Source organism: Tachysurus vachellii, chromosome 11 (genome assembly GCF_030014155.1).
Source record: "Tachysurus vachellii isolate PV-2020 chromosome 11, HZAU_Pvac_v1, whole genome shotgun sequence".
Classification (NCBI taxonomy): domain Eukaryota; kingdom Metazoa; phylum Chordata; class Actinopteri; order Siluriformes; family Bagridae; genus Tachysurus; species Tachysurus vachellii.
Window position 1 is genome coordinate 23,470,122 of NC_083470.1, and position 21,464 is coordinate 23,491,585.

The following is a 21,464-nucleotide window of genomic DNA, read 5'->3' on the forward strand; positions in this document are numbered from 1 at the left end:
GCTGTGAATGTAAATGTAAACAAGACGCACCACAAATCCTGAATTATCCACTACAATACAGAAGGCACGGGCCAGGTGGCTTAGTGGTTAGTACGTTCGCCTCACACCTCCAGGGTTGGGGGTTCGATTCCCGCCTCCACCTTGTGTGTGTGGAGTTTGCATGTTCTCCCCGTGCCTCGGGGGTTTCCTCCGGGTACTCCGGTTTCCTCCCCCGGTCCAAAGACATGCATGGTAGGTTGATTGGCATCTCTGGAAAATTGTCCGTAGTGTGTGATTGCGTGAGTGAATGAGAGTGTGTGTGTGCCCTGCGATGGGTTGGCACTCCATCCAGGGTGAATCCTGCCTTGATGCCCGATGACGCCTGAGATAGGTACAGGCTCCCCGTGACCCGAGGTAGTTCGGATAAGCGGTAGAAGATGAGTGAGAGAGAGAATACAGAAGGCTCTTTAACTTGTGGTATCTTTGATGATCTCTATAATAAGCTTTAGCCTGATATCTAAAAAGATGGATCATTTTTCCTTCTCATCGTTTTCCCCTGTTTCCTCTTTGAGCATGTATCACACCATCTCTGTTTTTTGAGTTGATTACCGGCTGCTGTAGATATCACACGAACGGAACGCCATCTTCCACAGTCCAGAGAATGAACACGTACTTGAGAACGCTGCGGTAAGCAGATGGAGTGTGTGTGTGTTTGATAGTCTGTGCGGCCTGCGTTCGGGGAGCTTGTGGACGTGTTTGGGGAACTTTGATTTGAAATTCCATTGATCTCGCCGTGGCAAAGCAGATCAGTGCTGATGGGAATAATCTGCTGCTTATTGTGTGCGTTTGCACTGGCTGCTCATGTTGGCACATGCACCGCATCTCAAATCTGTGTGTGTGTGTGTGTGAGTGAGTGAGAGAGAGAGTGAGAGAGAGAGAGAGAGTGTGAGTAAGAGAAAGAGAGAGAGAACTGTCTGAACCAGCTGCCCTGTTTCTGCATTCGGCCGTTTAATATTGAATTAGATTTTTCGAGATATAGGTGTGTGTGTGTGTGTGTGTGTGTGTGTGTGTGTACCTGTAACAGTAGAGGTACAGGTGTAGTTGTAAAGCAGAGCCAGCTCTCCAAAGAGTGTTCCAGCCTCGATAATGTGCAGCTTCTGGCCAGCCCTGGATGCCTCAAGTTTTCCCTCTGAAAAACACACGCTGGTTTTACTATCTTTGTGAGGACCTTGCACTAACAGAAGTATTAATGCAGTTAATCTATTATTAATGCTATGCGTACACCTGAATCAAAGCCTAACCTTAATCTCATAACCATTTGGGCTTGTTTGATTTAAATAAAAGCTGATGAAAACCAGTGAAATGCCCCTACAGGATAAAAAAATGGCATTTAGTCCACAGCTAAAATATGCCAACGTGCCCACATAGACGCCCCTCCGACACGTGCCCTCGATCTCAGGTTGGTGGCGTTGCCAGGGGCAACCAGTGCTGAGTGACAGATTATCTGAGATGTCACAAATGTCAGTCGGACACGCCGTCATCTCCAGAAGCGATGCCAGCTCACGGCACCAGTCGCCTCATTGCCAGCGTATCAGCGGCGCCAAGGCTGCTGTATTAATAAACGCCTTTCTGATGTTCTCTCGCTGATACACTCCAGCTCTTTATCTTCACACACATTTCACTTCGCAATATAACACACAGACATTATCTCTCTCTCGCTTCGCCTTTTTATCTTCCCTCTGTCTCCATCCCTGTTGGTAGAACCATGGATGCTTCTGGTAAGAAAGATTCATCTGTTTTCGGCTACAGAAACACAATAGAATTACTCAAAACCCCTGTACACAGAGTGTGGGATATTGTTTTGTGTTGCAGGGTGTGTTATGTATGTTAGATGACACGGTGTAATTAATGACAACGTACATGCTGAGAAAACATGTTCCCTGGTGTATTTAAGAACGTTAAAAATAAATGTTGATATTATAATAAAAAAAAGTATCGTTTTAAAAGTTAGGTAACTTTTAGTTTTTTAGTCTAATTGCAAACACATAGAACATTTAAAGCAACTGCTGTTTCGTTTCCTTCTTGGAAATGTTGTCGTTTCTGTAGTAACAGCACCGAGGCACGCGTACGGTGGACGTTACACAGAATCTAATGAGGCTAATAAAACATTTTTGCAAATTAAAATATTCAAAACACAGATTTACATGAATGCACTTGTTCTGATACGTTATTGTCGCTATAGTAACAGCACTCAGACACGCGTATGCTGGACGCTACACAAATTAATAGGACTGATCATTATTTTTTCCAAACGAATCGGACATGAACTAGAAAAAGGGAATGATATTCTGAAAGCCGCGGCTGCCTCGGCTAAGGCTGTAAATCGTTAGATCAAGGTCAGCCGATATGCCTGTGACACTTAGCTAGCTTTTTATATATTTTTATTTGGAATTAATTAAAATAAACATAAGAGAAACACAGGGGGGCACGGTGGCTTAGTGGTTAGCACGTTCGCCTCACACCTCCAGGGTTGGGGGTTCGATTCCCGCCTCCACCTTGTGTGTGTGGAGTTTGCATGTTCTCCCCGTGCCTCGGGGGTTTCCTCCGGGTACTCCGGTTTCCTCCCCCGGTCCAAAGACATGCATGGTAGGTTGATTGGCATCTCTGGAAAATTGTCCATAGTGTGTGATTGTGTGAGTGGATGAGTGTGTGTGTGTGTGCCCTGCGATGGGTTGGCACTCCGTCCAGGGTGTATCCTGCCTTGATGCCCGATGATGCCTGAGATAGGCACAGGCTCCCCGTGACCCGAGGTAGTTCGGATAAGCGGTAGAGAATGAATGAATAAGAGAAACACTTATTTTTTTCTACCGCCTGAACCACAAAGATCCGTTCATTGTTTTATTTTTTTAATCGCTGTTACTGACTCGAAATAGAACAACATGGACCTCTAAAATCTTGCTAGTCTACATTGTTTATCTCACTCAGCCCTGATTTTGTATCTGCTTATACGATGACCGTAGACCTCGTACTGTACCTCATCCCTTCTCTCTTCGCTTTTCACTTAAATAATGCGAGTCTTTTTCTTTCAAGGTCAGAAGTGGAAAGTGGGTCAAATCCAACTGCAACCAGCATCCTTTCTGAATCTGAGCCATCCAAAAAAAAAAAAAGAAGACTGGGGAAATAATATATTGGTGATCTGTTAAAGATCATGGCCACATCGGTTTGCCCGAGAAAGCTCCGGTGGTGATAAATCATTTAGAACAGACCTTGAGCTGTTAACTGTATATATGTGTAGCGGACTGGATTTAATAACAAAATATAGGAGAAAAAACATTCGTATATAAAATAAATACATACACGTTTAAAATTCTCTATATAAAGGACCTTCTACAGTTCTCCACAAAGGACTCTTTAAACTTACATCTTACTCTTTATTTATATTATCATACGAATGAGTAGTGATTAAACATTAAACAAAGAAGATGGTCTGGAAATGAAAGAAGCTGCTCATGAATATAATATTACATTTAGAACGTAACCACATGCTATAGAGGATATTAACAATGCTGCTATGATAATAATCTTCATAATAATAATAAATCATTTCAGTCAAGTCTGAATTTTTTCCTCAGGCCACACAGGTAATAAGCAAGCTGCCGTCTCACATCCGTCCTCCCAGGGTTCTTTTATAACACGCTGATATCTATATAAAATTGGTGCGTGAAATTATAAAATATATCCTTATAGAAATGTTTACCTCTGTGTAATATTGGTATTCTCTTGAGGTCAGAATGAAGCGATTCATTTTCTAGAACAGCGGCAGGCTGTAACCCAAATCCAAATTTTACATTAACGCACTAGTCCTGCTCTCAATATGTTATCGTTTCCATAGTAACAACACTTCTACTTCTATTCACACGTGTGTGTGTGATGGACGGTACATAGACTCATATTAGATTCATTCATTCATTCATTCATTCATTCATTTTCTACCGCTTATCCGAACTACCTCGGGTCACAGGGAGCCTGTGCCTATCTCAGGCGTCATCGGGCATCAATGCAGGATACACCCTGGACGGAGTGCCAACCCATCGCAGGGCACACACACACACACACACTCTCATTCACTCACACACTCACACACTACGGACAATTTTCCAGAGATGCCAATCAACCTACCATGCATGTCTTTGGACCGGGGGAGGAAACCGGAGTACCCAGAGGAAACCCCCGAGGCACGGGGAGAACATGCAAACTCCACACACACAAGGGGGAGGCGGGAATCGAACCCCCAACCCTGGAGGTGTGAGGCGAAAGTGCTAACCACTAACCACCGTGCCCCCACTCATATTACAGTAGCTCAGATTAATAATTCATTGATGCGTGTTTTTAAAGCACCTTATGGACCCCACCCAAAGATCTCTTCCATCTAACAACCAGCTGTTTCTTGATAGTCCTCAGTATGCTTAAAGGGTAAAGAAGATCCCACGTTCTTTGTTGCTGCCCCAAGGTTGTGGAATGAAGTAATTAGCTGTTTGTGAACCCACTCTTAAAACTGATCTTTTTAATGAAGCCTTTGTGATCTTTAGGTTTGGATGAGATACTGGCTGTTTTATTGGAAGCTTTAACCACTGAAGATCGAAGCATTTGTTTCTGGCATTGTCCAGTTTTTCTATTTCCTTACCTTCCAGGATGAAGGATTGAGACGCCTCATCGCCCTCTCGGATGAGTCTGGCTCCTTGGGCGACGGTTGTAAGGTACGCACAATCCACCAGGTCTGATAACTCCTTCCCGACATACTTCAGCCACTCGTTCTCCCTTAGTGCCGCCTCGATCACTCGCTGAGACCTTGGAGACAGAGAACCACTGAGAAAGAAACACACTGCGTGCATCAATATCTTTGTGTCATTTCACTACAACCGCCGCTGGGCCAGGATCAAATTTTCCAAAACATCGCCAACCCCTTTGACATTGCCATATTTCTCTCTGTGGGTGAGAGCTCAAACACACACACATACACACACACACACACACACACAACAGCATCTACTGGAGTTGAGCCAAGGTCACAGCTTCATTGTATATGTGCTAAAACAAAGGATAATAGGTACCTAATTATAGTATAGTACAGTTGATGAGATCAGATGTGAGACTCACTCCAGGTTCTTGCTGTGGCTCATGGGAGGATTCTGTAGGATCAGATTCAGGTCCAGGTTTGTAGGCTCTGTAAGCACAGATCTTCTCTTCACCTTTACAGATGAAGCACGATGTTGCCCTGAGGTATGAAACAAAAGCAACACACTCTACTGTAGGTTACTTTTTTGTCAGATTCTTTTTTTTTCCACTCCAAAGGGACTTAGAGGTGAGTTAGGTTTGTATCCAGGCATAGACCTGAGCAGGTGCAGGTCTGGGGGGTTTGCTGAGCAGCAGTGCACTGACAATCCTGTGGTCTGAACTCACCACCTTCCAGGCACTAGCACAGAATCTTAATTAGAAATAAGTCGGATACAGATATATTTTATAAGATTCTGCACTGTGAATCCTTTTAAATGAGCACAATAAAATAAAAAAAAATAAAAAAAACACTTTAATGAACTTAGATAGAATAGATAAATAGAATCGAATGAAGTAAGTACAGAATCGAATGCATTACGTTCTGAATCGAATGAAGTATGTGTAGAATCGAATGCGGTAGGTACTGAATCAAATAAAGTAAGTACAGAATCGAATGCAGTAGGTACTGAATCGAATGAAGTAAGTACAGAATCGAATGCATTACGTTCTGAATCGAATGAAGTATGTGTAGAATCGAATGTGGTAGGTACTGAATCAAATAAAGTAAGTACAGAATCGAATGCAGTAGGTACTGAATCGAATGAAGTAAGTACAGAATCGAATGCAGTTAGTACAGAATTGAATGCATTGGGTACTGAATCAAAGAAAGTAAGTTCAGAATCGAATGCAGCCAGTACTTAATCAAATAAAATATACATAATTGTATGCAGTTAATACAGAATCGAATGCAGTAGGTACTGAATTGAATGCTTTAGCTACTGAATGGAATAAAGTAAGTACAGAATCGAATGCAGTTAGTACTCAGTTGAATGCTGTTAATATTCAATCGAATGCATTAGGTACTGAATAGAAGAAAGGAAGTACAGAAGCAAATGTAGCCAGTACTTAATCAAATAAAGTATACATAATCGAATGCAGTTAATACAGAATCGAATGCAGTAGGTACTGAATCGAATAAAGTAAGTACAGAATTGAATGTAGTAAGTACCTGAATCAAATAAAAAACATAATCTAATGCAGTTAGTACACAATCGAATGCAGTTAGTTCTCAATTGAATGCATTTGGTACTGAATCGAATAAAATAAGTACAGAATTTGAATGCAGTAAGTACCGAATCAAATACAGTAGGTACAGAATCGAATGTGGTAGTTACTGAATCAAATAAAGTAAGTACAGAATCGAATGCAGTAGGTACTGAATCGAATGCAGTTAGTACAGAATCGAATGCGCTAGGTACTGAATCAAATAAAGTAAGTACAGAATCGAATGCAGTAAGTACCGAATCAATTCCAGTAGGTACAGAATTGAATGCAGTTAGTACAGAATCAAATGTGGTAGCTACTGAATCAAATAAAGTAAGTACAGAATCGAATGCAGTAGGTACTGACTGAATCGAATGAAGTAAGTACAGAATCAAATGCAGTAGATACTAAACTGAATGTGGTAAATACTGAATTACATGAAATAAGTACAGAATTAAATGCAGTAAGTATTAAATTGAATGCAGTAGGTGCTGAGTTGAGTACAGTAGGTACTGAATCGAATGCATTAGGTACTTAATTGAATGCAGTAATTACTGAATCGAATGCTATAGGTATTGAATAGAATTATTTTATTTATAGACTTACCGAATAGGCTCTAGATACTAGTAACTACTGTACAAACCCAACTTGACACCTGTTTTGATGATGTTATTATTATTGAAAGACTTTATTATGCTGTTATTACTTTGGATTTAGGACATGTGGGTTAAGAGGTATGACAACCATTTCTGATGGAGCTATAAGTGAAATAACAAAGTCAAGCAAAATGCAATTAAAGGAACAACAACAACACTTCTCTCCATGACCTTTCCCTTCAATGTGGTACAAAAAAAAAGAATCAGAAGGTCCTACGTGCCCAAAATGTTTAGCTTCCAAATCCCCTACTGTCCCCTCCTCATCGATTGAGCACCGTGGCTGCATTTCATATCTATTTCATATTTTCACTCGGCAATCATTCCGGTCTCAAGCTGCCTCCGAATATCCCGACTACCCCACTATACAGTGGGTTCAAAAAGCAGTACGCTAAAGTGGTAATACATTTGAATGCACAGTATTCATAAAACAGTATGTGAAAAACACCCTGATGAGCTACTGCTTCTGCTGAGATTCTGCAATATGGAACTAATAGACACCATGCGATCCCATAATGCAACAGGACTGGCATGGAAGAGCTGTAATTAAACTGTAATTGTCTAGCAACAACTGAGTAACTTGTCGAAGGTCAAAAAAAAGTTTTTGCAGTTTTTATGACGTTGATGGTCACATGACAAACATCGCCTACATGGCAGATGTAGTATGTCTGGATTGTATTCATACTGCACACTTCTACTGAACAGTATGTACTGTATCAACAGCTGAGCAGTGGGTACTGAATTGAATGTAGTAGTTAGTGAATCCAATGTAGTAACTTCTGAATCAAATGCATTAGGTACTGACTCGAATGCAGTAAATCCTGAATTAATGCAGTAATAACTGAATCGAATGCGGTAGGTACTGAATCAAATACAGTAGTGACTGATTCAAATGCAGTAACTACTGAATCAAAAGCATTCGGTACTGATTCGAATGCAGTAAATCCTGAATTAAAACAGTAATAACTGAATCGAATGCGGTAGGTACTGAATCAAATACAGTAGTGACTGATTCAAATGCAGTAACTACTGAATCAAATGCATTAGGTACTGAATCGAATGCAGAAAGTACTGTCACAGTAAGAAATTTCAGACACAGTTTGCTTTCCTCACACCAATTGTGTTGGATCATCAAATGTTCTAAACACTTTAGAAAACAAAGCCAAAGGTACCTGTGGCAGATCCGGGACAGCTGAGTGTGACCCTGAGGCGATCGAGCTCGCCCTGCAAACGCCGGATGAGATCGTCTTTGGCGTCAAGCTCCAGCTCTAGTTCGTCAATCAGAGTGTCTCTCTGACGCAGCTCTTCGATCTTCAGCTGGAGCGCAAACTGAAGATCTCTGAGAGTACCCATGGTGTCTCAGGCTAAGAAGAATGTCAGAATGTCTCTCTCTCTCTCTCTCTCTCTCTCTCTCTCTCTCTGTCTATCAATGAGTGTAAGTGGGACAGAAAAATAGAGGGCAGGTCATGTCAGTAATTATTCTATGAAGCTGAAAGAGACGACAATTGAAGATGCCAAATGACGGATGTAGATTAATTACAAAGAAAAGTGAAATGAGGAGAAAATGTCCCAAACATGCAGAATATTCACATCACACACTCGACTTGCAGCACTTCCCTAAAGAACAGTCAGTCTATATACCATTATAAGCCACAAAGAAATTAAACCCTTACCTGCCTCAAATTCACGTGTTGCGCACACTGTTTATTTTCCTCTTTCGTAACTGATGAGAGAAAATCGAACAGTATTTGGAGCCGAAAGATCTTTTACACGAGCATTGTCTGCTCTGGCTGCAAAGCCAGTGTGAGAAATACACACTGCTGCCCAAGAGGAACGAAAGGGAGAGGGAAAGAGGGACCGACAGAGAATGTGAGCGAGAGAGAGAGAGAGAGAGAGAGAGAGAGAGAGACTGAGAGAGTAACAGAGAGAGCAACAGGGAAGGAGGAGGTGAGAGAAAGAGAGATAGAGACAGAGAGAGAGAGAGAGAGAGAGAGAGAGAGAGAGAGAGAGAGAGAGAGAGAGAGAGAGAGAGAGAGAGGGGAAAAAGAGAGTAAAAGTAAAAGAATGAATGAATAAGCAACAGAACATCTATAGAGAGATAAAGACTTTGTATTAAAGCTCACAGACACAGAGATACGAGATGTAATGAGGCATGAGGTGCAACAGCCCTTGTCCTATTTACACGTTCACTGAAGTTCCGTCCATCATTGTATGAAATATTTCAAAATTCGGGAATAAACATACAACATTCAGAGCTTCCTTGATCCTCGATCCTTCTCTAAAGTATATAACAATAAAATATACTCTATATAAAGACATAGCACAAATATCCTCTGTATGTAGTCTTAGTTCAATGTCTATTTTTCTTTACTTATTTTATTCATCTTGAGATTAATCATCAATTAATGGATTAATTATTCATTACGCATTAATTAGGCTTAAAATGACATTTCTCTATTCATAATTATGAATAATTAATGTTTACATCCTTTGTACATACATACATACATACATACATACTACATTTGAATATTTTTTGAGTAGGCATATTTATGTTTTTTTTATTTATATAAAATATATAGTATATAGGCTTAGTGGTTAGCACGTTCGCCTCACACCTCCAGGGTCGGGGTTCGATTCCCGCCTCCACCTTGTGTGTGTGGAGTTTGCATGTTCTCCCCGTGCCTCAGGGGTTTCCTCCGGGTACTCCGGTTTCCTCCCCCGGTCCAAAGACATGCATGGTAGGTTGATTGGCATCTCTGGAAAATTGTCCCTAGTGTGTGATTGTGTGAGTGAATGAGAGTGTGTGTGTGCCCTGCGATGGGTTGGCACTCCGTCCAGGGTGTATCCTGCCTTGATGCCCGATGACGCCTGAGATAGGCACAGGCTCCCCGTGACCCGAGGTAGTTCGGATAAGCGGTAGAAGATTAATGAATGAATATAGTATATATAGATATAATAGATACCGAGAGTTATGTAGAATAAGTAGGCATACTCAAAATATTGATATTGATAAAATATACTTAATAAAAGTATTCGGTTTAAATTTTTTCTGGTATCTCAAAAAATTAGAATATAGTGACCTGCCAATCAGCTGATCAACTCAAAATACCTGCAAAGGTTTCCTGAGCCATCAAAATGGTCTCTCAATTTGGTTCACTGGGCTACACAATCATGGGGAAGACTGCTTATCTGACGGTTGTTCAGAAGACAATCATTGACACCCTTCACAAGGAGGGTAAGCCACAAACATTCATTGCCAAAGAAGCAGGCTGTTCACAGAGTGCTCTATAGAAGCATGTTAACAGAAAGTTTTAAAAAAACAGTGTGTAAGAAAAAGATGCACAACTAACCGAGGGAACCGTAGCCGAGGGAAATCAATTCAAGAATTTGGGTGAACTTTACAAGGAACGGACCGAGGCCGGGGTCAAGGCATGAAGAGCCACCGCACACAGCCGTGTCAAAGAATTTGGCTACAGTTGTCGTATTCCTCTTGTTAAGCCACTCCTGAACCACAGATAATGTCAGAGGCATCTTAGCTGTTCTAAAGAGAAGATGAACTGGACTGTTGCCCAGTGGTCCAAAGTCCTCTTTTCAGATGAGAGCAAGTTTTGTATTTCATTTGGAAACCAAGGTCCTAGAGCCTAGAGGAAGGGTGAAGAAGCTCATAGCCCAAGTTGCTTGAAGTCTAGTGTTAAGTTTCCACAGTCTGTGATGATTTGGCGTGCAATGTCATCTACTGGTGTTGGTCCACTGTGTTTTTTGAAAACCAAAGTCACTGCACCTGTTTACCAAGAAATTTTTAAAGGCTTCCTTCTGCTTTTTAAAGATGCTTTTATTTTCCAGCAGGATTTAGCACCTGCCCACACTGCCAAGAGCACTAAAGGTTGGTTAAATGACCATGGTGTTGGTGTGTTTGACCGGCCAGCAAACTCACCAGACCTAAACCCCATAGAGAATCTATGAGCTGTTGTCAAGAGGAAAATGAGAAACAAGAGACCAGAAAATGCAGATGAGACGAAGGCTACTGTCAAAGACACCTGGGCTTCCATACCATCTCAGCAGTGCCACAGACTGATCACCTCCATGCCATGCTGAATTGAGGCAGTAATTAAAGCAAAAGGAGCCTCTACCAAGTATTGAGTACATATACAGTAAATGAACATACTTTCCAGAAGGATAACAATTCACTAAAAATGTTGTTTTTATTGGTCTCATAAAGTATTATAATCTTTTGAGATATTGTTAAATGTGAGCCAAAATCATCACAAATAAAAAAAAATCAAAATACTATTATTTTGATTGTACATTCTTTTGCATATTGAGTATGAATACTATTCTTTTGAGGGTGAATATTTATTTTGCATACTAACATTTTGAGTATGCATACTATTATTTATAAGTATGACTTTTATTTATTTATTTATTTATTTATTTATTTATTTATTTATTTATTTATGCTCTTATTGATCTGTGTATGTTTTAGTAATATTTGATTCATCTTCAACAACCACACTGAGCTGATCAGGACTCAGAGCCTGTGCCTGTGTCATATACAGATATTTATTAAGAAGATTATACTGGAAAAGCAACCTACTGATATATTCCTCAACACTTGTATACGCATGGACACTTGTTCTGCACACTAATACCTCATGTGTGCATACTCACATTTTGAGCATGCATACTTCTTTTAAGTATCCGTATGATATTTGCTCATTGAAATGGTTTTTACGTCTATAATAACACAGCAATAACAGTAACTACAGCAGGAGCGTAATGTTTAGTTTTGCCTGCATGCATATATTTATGGGCCTGTTTTACATCAAAATGTTAACAGAAAACGAATTCTAAATGCCACAGAACATTGCAAAAAACTAAATGAATCAATCAAATAAATTGTGTGTGTGTGTGTGTGTGTATGTGTGTGTGTGAGCAAGCAAGTGAGAGAGAGAGAGAGAATATATCATATTTTCAAGGTCCAAACCCAGGAGGAACGCCTCTCAATTTCTAGCAATCTGTCTTGCATGTAGCGTTCTGTGACAAGCATTACAATGAATTTTCCAGGTGTCAAATCCAATGTGCATAATTTTACAGATATATAATGTGGCCATTCATGTAGACCATGTGCACACCAAAGTCCACAGAATTACAGAACACCAAATCTTGACATTTATCTGTTCACAAATCTCAATTCGATCTGATTTATATGCCGCTTTTTAACACGAACATCATCACAAAGAAGCTTTACGGTAATCCCAGCATGGATTTAGATTTAGATCCTTAATAACCAAGTCAGCAAGGCATTAACAAGGGAAAGGAACCAGAAACCATGAAAGGAAAGAAAGGAACCAGAACCATGTCTGTCTGTGTGACACAGTGTGATAATGTGATTCTGAGTCTTTACACATCCATAGTATTATCTATAAAATCTTGTGTTCAAAAGCTTTTTAGTTTTAAGTCTATAGCATTCGAGTTTAGTTATCCACTGTATAATGAATCAGATGTAGCCTGTACACTGTTATCCCTTAACTTATAGGCTATCCTAGTATGACATATTCCGCATTCTTTAGGTTCTCTGCGTGGAAATATCCATCTGATGGAATCTGAATCTGATTTCTTGATTTGCATATTTGGGTGCATGAACACATTTATACTTACATCCTTACACACTTGCATGCTAGAATAATTGCATATTAATTGCATATGAAAGGTAAATTTTTTATACTTGGCCTTACAGTACCTTTATATTAAACTCTTTGCATAATGGTAAACCAGAATATATGTATACATGGATACTTGCACTTGTAGTACCTGTAGCACCTGTAGCACCTGTAGTACCTGTAGTACCTGTAGCACCCGTAGCGCCTGTAGTACCTGTAGTACCTGTAGTACTTGTAGTACCTGTAGTGCCTGTAGTACCTGTAGTACTTGTAGTATCTGTAGCACCTGTAGTACCTATAGGACCTGTAGCACCTGTAGTACCTGTAGCGCCTGTAGTACCTGTAGTACTTGTAGTACCTGTAGCACCTGTAGTACCTATAGGACCTGTAGGACCTGTAGCACCTGTAGTACCTGTAGTACCTGTAGTACCTGTAGTACCAGCAGGCCCTTTAGGACCTGTAGCACCCGTATTACCTGTAGGACCTGTTGCACCTGCAGGACCAGTAGGACCTGTAGTACCTGTAGAACCTGTAGTACCTGTAGCACCTGTAGTACCTGTAGTTCCTGTAGCACCTGTAGTACCTGTAGCACCTGTAGGACCTGTAGCACCTGTAGTACCTATAGGACCTGTAGGACCTGTAGTACCAGCAGGCCCTTTAGGACCTGTAGCACCCGTATTACCTGTAGTACCTGTTGCACCTGCAGGACCAGTAGGACCTGTAGTACCTGTAGTACCTGTAGCACCTGTAGTACCTGTAGTACCTGTAGGACCTGTAGCACCTGTAGTACCTGTAGTACCTGTAGCACCTGTAGTACCTGTAGCACCTGTAGTACCTGTAGGACCTGTAGTACCTATAGCACCTGTAGTACCAGCAGGCCCTTTAGGACCTGTAGCACCCGTATTACCTGTAGGACCTGTTGCACCTGTAGCACCTGTAGCACCTGTAGGATCTGTAGCACCCTGTAGCACCTGTAGTACCTGTAGTACCTGTAGCACCTGTAGTACCTATAGGACCTGTAGGACCTGTAGTACCTGTAGTACCTGTAGCACCTGTAGTACCTATAGGACCTGTAGTACCTGTAGTACCTGTAGCACCTGTAGTACCTATAGGACCTGTAGTACCTGTAGTACCTGTAGCACCTGTAGCACCTGTAGTACCTATAGGACCTGTAGTACCTGTAGCACCTGTAGGACCTGTAGGACCTGTAGCACCTGTAGTACCAGCAGGCCCTTCAGGACCTGTAGCACCTGTATTACCTGTAGGACCTGTTGCACCTGTAGAACCTGTGGAACCTGTAGGAGCTGTAGCACCTGCAGGACCTGTAGGACATGTAGGACCTGTAGAACCCCTGACACTCACTTTTCACCCTTCCTGCCATCTGGAAAAAGGTATCGCCATCTGGAAAATTCTGTCCCTCACAACCAGAATGTGCAAGCCATCAGTCTCCTCAACAACCAGAGCTGAATCGAATACACACAGACACACACACATACGCAGACACACACACTCACTGAACTGTACCAAATCAAAAACACACTCAAACACTTATTTCAATATACATCCATGTCTACAGCACCACCCATATTAAACTGTGTTGCTATCTCTGCACAGGATGTCTCACACAATCACTCAATTTCTGTTTTGCACAACACATTTCAATAACTCAATAGCTGTTGCTATTAATTTAGTGTATATATGTTTACTAGAACCCTCTTGATCAGATTCATATATTTTCACATAGTGTACTGTGTAATACAGAATGCACACTGGTTTGGTGCTATTTTGTTTCGTATTCTCCGTATGCACTGTTTTTTTTTTTTATCTTGCACTGTTTGCACAAGGAGCACGCGGTGGCTTGGCGGTTAGCACACCTCCAGGGTTGGGGGTTCGATTCCCGCCTCCGCCTTGTGTGTGTGGAGTTTGCATGTTCTCCCCGTGCCTCGGGGGTTTCCTCCAGGTACTCCGGTTTCCTCCCCCGGTCCAAAGACATGCATGGTAGGTTGATTGGCATCTCTGGAAAAATTGTCCGTAGTGTGTGATTGCGTGAGTGAATAAGAGTGTGTGTGTGTGTGCCCTGTGATGGGTTGGCACTCCGTCCAGGGTGTATCCTGCCTTGATACCCGATGATGCCTGAGATAGGCACAGGCTCCCCGTGACCCGAGAAGTTCGGATAAGCGGTAGAAGATGAGTGAGTGAATGAATGAATGAATGTTTGCACAAGGTTTTATTATGTGGACAACTTACTTTATATCCCTAGCTCTGTGTTATAGAAGCTTCTTGACCCAACTTGACTTAACTGCATATTTGCATATTAGAGTACTCATATTCTAGCATACTACTTTTACTCATTTTTTAAGCATGCTTACTTAATGTGCATACTATCAGTTTGAGAATGCATGCTTTTTGAGTGCACATACTTATTCTTCATACTACAATTTTGAGTATGCATACTAATTCTGAATATGCACAGTTTATTAAATACTGAACCTTTAGGTATGCATACTTATTTCCATGCTCTTTTATTAACCAGTGAATGTATATTAACATTTGGGTTTTTCTAATTGTTTGTATTGACATATACACATTATGTCTTTCGATTCTTTATGTCTTTTCTTTACTCATATTAATACTTGGATATTTGATTATTACACTAGCAGGACTTGGGCCTGTTTTTAATCATTTTCATTTGATATTTTTTTTTCCATTTTATGAAATTAAAGAAGTACTCAGATTAAAAAAGGACTTCACATAGACATTAATTGAACACTTCAGAATTTCAGTCAATGGCAATACAACAAACATCTATAGCACTGTGGTTATATATATTTACCAGATAGGACATAATAATAATGATGAGTTACAGTTTTGAGTCTCAAACCACCAGGACAGTGCAACTTAAAAGTTTTCATCATTTTATAAAATTAAAGAAGTTAAAATAATTAAAGATTTTCCAAAGATTTTGCATATATACATAAAAATACCTACAGCACCGGGTAGTTACCAAATAACAACACTTACATGTTACATGCGTAATAAGTCAATATTTTTACTTTATTTCATTTGTTGTTTTAAATTATTAGCTAAATTATCAACTAGAACACTGTCTTTATATTATTGCTTTAAGAAACATAATGTTTGGGATGCTATGGTGGAGCTTTGTACTTTCTTGGGGATGCTGAAGCACCTGAAGCCCCTCTCTGGTGTCTCCTGTGCACAAAATAGACCATTTACCTGCTACAATAATAACATATGTGCACCGTAACACACTGTCACAGTGCTTCAGATTGATAAATCATATAATTTATTATATACAGCATTAGCATGGATAAGATTCATCCAGGCAATTAATTGTTCCAACCGATTCCATCTGGTTTCAGAGCAATCAGATCCAACACCAACAGGATGAGGAACAGTTTTCATCCCAGAGCTGTGGCCTCCATCACACCCTCCCTTCTCTGGTCAGATAGACAAACACTAGGCACAATTACACAATACACACTAGGCACAATTGTCTTGAGTATAATGACAATAAAGCTCGATTCTGATTCTAAAACACTATGCTCTCAGGAACTTTCTTTGTATGTCCCTAAATTGCCAGTAGATGTCACTGTTGCCTTTTTTGTTTACAGTATGTGTGTGTGTGTGTGTGTGTGTGTGTGTGTGTGTGTGTGTGTGTGTGTGTGTGTGTGTGTGTGTTTTCAATATATATATATATAAAACACAAAGCACAATGATTTACAAAAACTGCAGCCTAATTATATAAAAGGATGTTCTGCTTAACGAAACAATTGTTTAAGGATGTAATACACATTTTATATTAACAATTAATTAGCATAAATGAATGTTAAATATATTCAAGAGGATAAATAATAACCTGAAGCATAAATAATAAAATATTTTTGTTTGCTTGTATTATTTGATTGGATAGCAGACTAGTGTTGACCTCTACCTGCCTGTTAGAGGAACACATTATTACCTACTTTATGCCTATATGTAATAATGTATGCTTATTTTACATATTACTGCCATTAAGGCCACGTATGTATTTTTGCATGCTTTGTTTATAAGCTTGCACACATACAATTAAATTATGTACTTTCTTTAGTAAAGGTTAGAGTGTATACTTATTTATTAATGTGCTATACACATTATGTTCATATTTATGTGAAATCATTGATTGAAAGGTTTGAATGAGCTCTTATTTATGTGTCATATGCCATCATATTGTTTACATTTATTGTAGAATAAAATAATCTTAGCTTACTTAGATTTTCATTTGTTTGTTTGTTTGGTTGGTTGGTTGGTTGGTTTTTAATACCTTTATGCATTTAGTTACAGAGATAAAAACAATAAAGCTTGTTTCACTTTTATATTTCCACTTTTTTTTTTTTTTTGGAGGTGGAGTCAATAAAAGTCTCTGGTTTTCCCCTGAGTTTCCGTAACACCACAAACATTACCAGCTTGAATAATGGCCAACGCTCAATGATTGTCAGCAAATTTTTAAAACATTATAATCTACAGGTGTCATTTTTGAAGTTATGCATGTTTCTATGCTAAACCCTGCTTTGTAGATCCTGTTTATCTTGGTCCCTGGCCACCAATTAGTTTCATTGAGTCACAGAAAACACAAAGCCATATTTTACTTACAAATCGTGTTATTGTGTAAAATACGGAAAAGGCTAATGTTTGAGATGCATTGCAAGATAGTAAAAATACGACATATATATTCTGAATAAGGAATAAATATTTTATAAATAAACACAACCCATGAACAAATACATAACTTCAGTTTTCATTCCTACATTCATCCTTATGGCACAAGCTGATTAAAATACGTTCCTGTTCTCACACTTAATTTAGGAAAGAAGGGTCAAAATATGAACTAACATCACCCAGATTATCATTCACTTAGATTCTAATTCATTTAGAATATGATGAAACATATTGTCTAATACGTTCTCAATTTGTTTATCAAATCCATTAGCTAGTGCTGGACCACACACCACTACGGAACAATACTTTCACTTCAGTTGACTCATTTAATTTTATTTACAGCAACAGTACAGTCTTGTTCAGATCCGGATAAAGCTGAAATGCCACACATGTATTAGATGATTTGTTTTTTTTGGGCCATGCTTAACTTACACATTGATGTATGTTGATGTTTTACACACTCCTGTCACACACCTGTCACACCTTGCTATGTGAACCTTAACTTCACTGATCAGGCCTGGAATTTGACCTGTTGTTTTAATACTACGCTGATATACAATTGTTATTTAATGTGTTGTTTACGGTACTCTTCACCTTATATATAGCTCATTTGTTGGGCAAAAAAACATGTAGTTTTAACTATTTGGTGTGTGTTATTTTAACAACCCATGAATTAAAAACCTATCTATCTATCTATCTATCTATCTATCTATCTATCTATCTATCTATCTATCTATCTATCTATCTATCTATCTATCTTTCTTTCTTTCTTTCTTTCTTTCCTATTCTTCTCACCCCTTTCTCTCTTGTGCTCTCTCTCTTTCCTACCCACACACACACACACACACACACACACACACACATCTTAATAATAATATACTGTCTGTTGTGTGTAATAAATATAATGACATAAATGTGGTATAAAAATCTGCCCATCTTCTAACATAATCACAGACTTCTTCTCAGAAGTCTCTTTTCCACCCTCATGCACCTATAGATATATCCCTTCTTTTCTATCTATCTATCGATCTATCTATCTATCTATCTATCTATCTATCTATCTATCTATCTATCTATCTATCTATCTATAGTCATTAAGTCTCATAATATGAATGTTAATAATAATAATAATAATAATAATAATAATAATAATAATAATAATAAAGTATATAAAGGTGATTTGATGTTTTCAGTCATTTGTTTACATGCTTTGTTTACTAGTGCTATCAGGATCCCAGTGTTGATTGTTGACACGTCCTTAACATGCCGTAGCTGACAGACTATACAAAAAAAAGTCACATAAATAAATTTTTTTCTCAGATATAATTTTAAGGTTAGTTCTAAGGTCACGTGATTTCATCTAAATCACACGGCTCGCGCGGTCTATGTAGCACGAGCAAAACCTTCAGGCTCGATATCTGCCCGGTAATTGCAGCGTGAATCGTTCTGATTGGTTGAAAAAAATCACCGTGTGGGCGTGGTTTATGAGTCCATAACTCTAAGCGAGAAGCTACTTTCATTTCATTTCCTCAGGACTGTCGAAGAGGTTCCTGGTCAGTTTTGGCTCCGAAGGCAACTTTATTTTGCACATTTATAACCTTCAGGTTGTTCAGAAACCATGAATATTCTTCTGTCTCTCGCTGCGTTTGTTCTTATCGCCTCAAGCGCCTTTGCTAAGGAGTGTAAGTACAATTATTATCTTTTTTACACCAGGCCCAAAAACTGTGACGTTTTTATTATCATTATTATTATTATTTTTATATATATGATGTATTATCGTTATATTTAGAAATATTTATAACTGAAAACTGGTTATAACTGTTTTTTGTTTTGATGACGTAATTCTGGTGCGCGAGACACAAACAGGACAATATGGACATATGTGTTGTAAATATTGTATTACTGTTTAATACATAACATTAGGATTTATCGATTTGTTTGTATTTATGTCTCCTTTTTTACGTTTCACGACCTATTTTACAACATACCCGAGAGTGGAAAATCCCCTTTTCCGTGTTTACTTTCACTTTAGTAATGAAGGAAGTGTTTTTGTCTGTAATGTCCATTTTTATGTACAAAACAAAAATAATTGGTGTTGATTGATCATTAAGAAAGAAAAAAAAGTGTAATGCTGAACTAATTGAACATTTAAGAATTTATTGAGAATTTTTTATTTTTTTATTTTTTTTTTCTTCCCCAGAAGTGACCAAGGTAATGAAACAAATTTGCCAAAAAAAAATCTTCCATATATGGAAAACAGTATTTTTTAAAGTATTTTAAATAAATAAATAAACAAACATAAATTTGCCTCCAATGATGCCACTGAAAGACAATGATATGACATGGAGGCATTCTGCGGCTCCTCCGAAATAACACGTTGAAAGCTAAAAAACAAAGCGAGATTATCAAATAATATTAGGATTAGGAGATGATGTATATTAAACACTTCTTAAAGAAGCTTCTTAAAGAAGAGTTTCAACAGAAAAAGAAAGCGAGGTGGAATTGTCGTTTTGCCAGTGGACGAAATCCAGTTGAACCATGCTGGTAATGGTTTGCGATACTGATCTGAATGTATATCAATGATGTTATATCAACTAAATTCTGTGTAATCATACTTGTGTACCTTTATTTCTAGCTCCACCAAAAATCCAGGTTTACAGCCGTGACCCTGGCGTGTATGGCAAAGAAAATACGCTGATCTGCCATGTGAGTGACTTCCACCCTCCAGACATTGAAATCAAACTGTTGAAGAATGGTGTTGAGATCCCTGGTGCCGTGCAGACCGACCTGGCCTTTGAGAAGGGCTGGAAGTTCCATCTGACCAGAAGTGTTAAGTTCAATCCATCCAGTGCTGACAAATACAGCTGCAGTGTCAGACACATGAAGAATCCTCCCAAGCCCATCTCCTGGGGTAAGACTGACCTGGAATATATGTTAAATAAACCTTCACACATATTTTGTGACTATTGATACGCTTGAGTCATATAGTGACGCCACCGCTTTGTTTTCTTTCCTTGCAGAGCCAGACATGTAAACCTCCTGTCCTTCGTAAGTAAAAACTCCTGTAATACAAAGAGAAAGCGTTGTTCATAGCATCACTAGCACACATCACTTGAATACTTTATTCTATTTGCACAAATGTAGATTATTATCACAGTTTTCTCTTTTTATTCTTTTTCCACAGATTCCAGCTCATTGCTGTTTCCTTGTACCTTTGAGCAATTACACTTTCAGCAGTTAAATCTACTCTGTGTATCTCTCACTACAGGGCTGGGTGACACAGCCCTATAAATACAGGCGATAATTAAAATGTCTTTGAGTGAAAACTCCTGTCAGATCGAGGCGTTTAGTTTCTCTAAAGTTTTGCTGACAAAGAATCAAAAATATCGATACTATTAATGACATTCAATAAAGATTTAAATCCTTAACAAGATCCTGAATGGAAACATTGCAAATCATTTACAGTGAAACATTACAGTGATTGACTACGGCATAATAAAATCACAGAAATTCAAAACAAAACAACAAACTATATATATAGTGCTATCTCCCAGCCCTGCATCATATACAATTTTTAATTAATCAAACATCTTTACAGTTAAATTTGCTAGAAGCAATATTACCATTTTTCGTTGGATGTAAAGTAGACCTTTATGTGGTTTGGACAAATTCATTCTTTAACTGTCTTTTATCATTTTTGTCTTAAATGACTTTTTGTAGTTTATCTTCTTTTTCAAACATCTGTTATCTGTGATCACACAGGCTCTGAAAGTTTTGGTAGCTGTCATTACTGTGTTGCTCTTATTTTATGCTCTTTTAAATTTATTTGGTATTTTCTGAAGAATATTTTTTTCCAAATGTAATACAATAATAAAATCTATTACATTTTTTTCAAATGTTATAAAATAAAATCTTTTCCACCTCCCCAACCAGAATATGGTGTTTATTTGGTGTGTGTGTGAATGTGAGTGAGATTTTGTGAATTAGCCTGCCTAACTTATTAAATAATTACATATTACTTAGGTTAACTAGATACTTAAAATTGATTAGTTAACAAACAAAAATAATAATAATAAAAGCTACAATATATTTGACAGAATTTATGTCACAGTGTTGATCAGTTTTTTGGCTGAAG

General features: G+C 38.7%; 2 protein-coding genes across 5 annotated transcripts in view; one reads left to right on the top strand and one right to left on the bottom strand.

Annotated features, from left to right (window-relative positions):
- Positions 1-8,369, bottom strand: part of prkg1l (protein kinase cGMP-dependent 1, like) — a 32,125-nt gene extending 23,756 nt beyond the window's left edge. For 2 of the 4 annotated variants that reach the window (XR_009649176.1, XM_060881328.1), the window contains exons 1-4: positions 8,123-8,369; positions 5,137-5,254; positions 4,664-4,827; positions 1,055-1,168 (exon numbers count right to left, since the gene is read on the bottom strand). Coding sequence is in view for 2 of the 4 variants with exons in the window: in XM_060881328.1 (XP_060737311.1) it covers positions 1,055-1,168; positions 4,664-4,827; positions 5,137-5,254; positions 8,123-8,303 (577 nt within the window). In the remaining 2 variants the exon portion in view is untranslated. Of the gene's footprint in view, positions 1-1,054; positions 1,169-3,736; positions 3,783-4,663; positions 5,026-5,090; positions 5,255-8,122 lie in introns of those variants that run through there. The other 2 variants (XM_060881329.1, XM_060881330.1) reach the window with 2 other exon arrangements.
- Positions 8,370-18,842: 10,473 nt separating this feature from the next.
- Positions 18,843-21,258, top strand: b2ml (beta-2-microglobulin, like). The gene is made up of 4 exons (XM_060881428.1): positions 18,843-19,011; positions 19,965-20,240; positions 20,350-20,377; positions 20,514-21,258. The coding sequence occupies exons 1-3, from the start codon at positions 18,948-18,950 to the stop codon at positions 20,361-20,363; spliced, it is 354 nt and encodes a 117-aa protein (XP_060737411.1). The 5' UTR covers positions 18,843-18,947; the 3' UTR covers positions 20,364-20,377; positions 20,514-21,258.
- Positions 21,259-21,464: the final 206 nt, after the last annotated feature.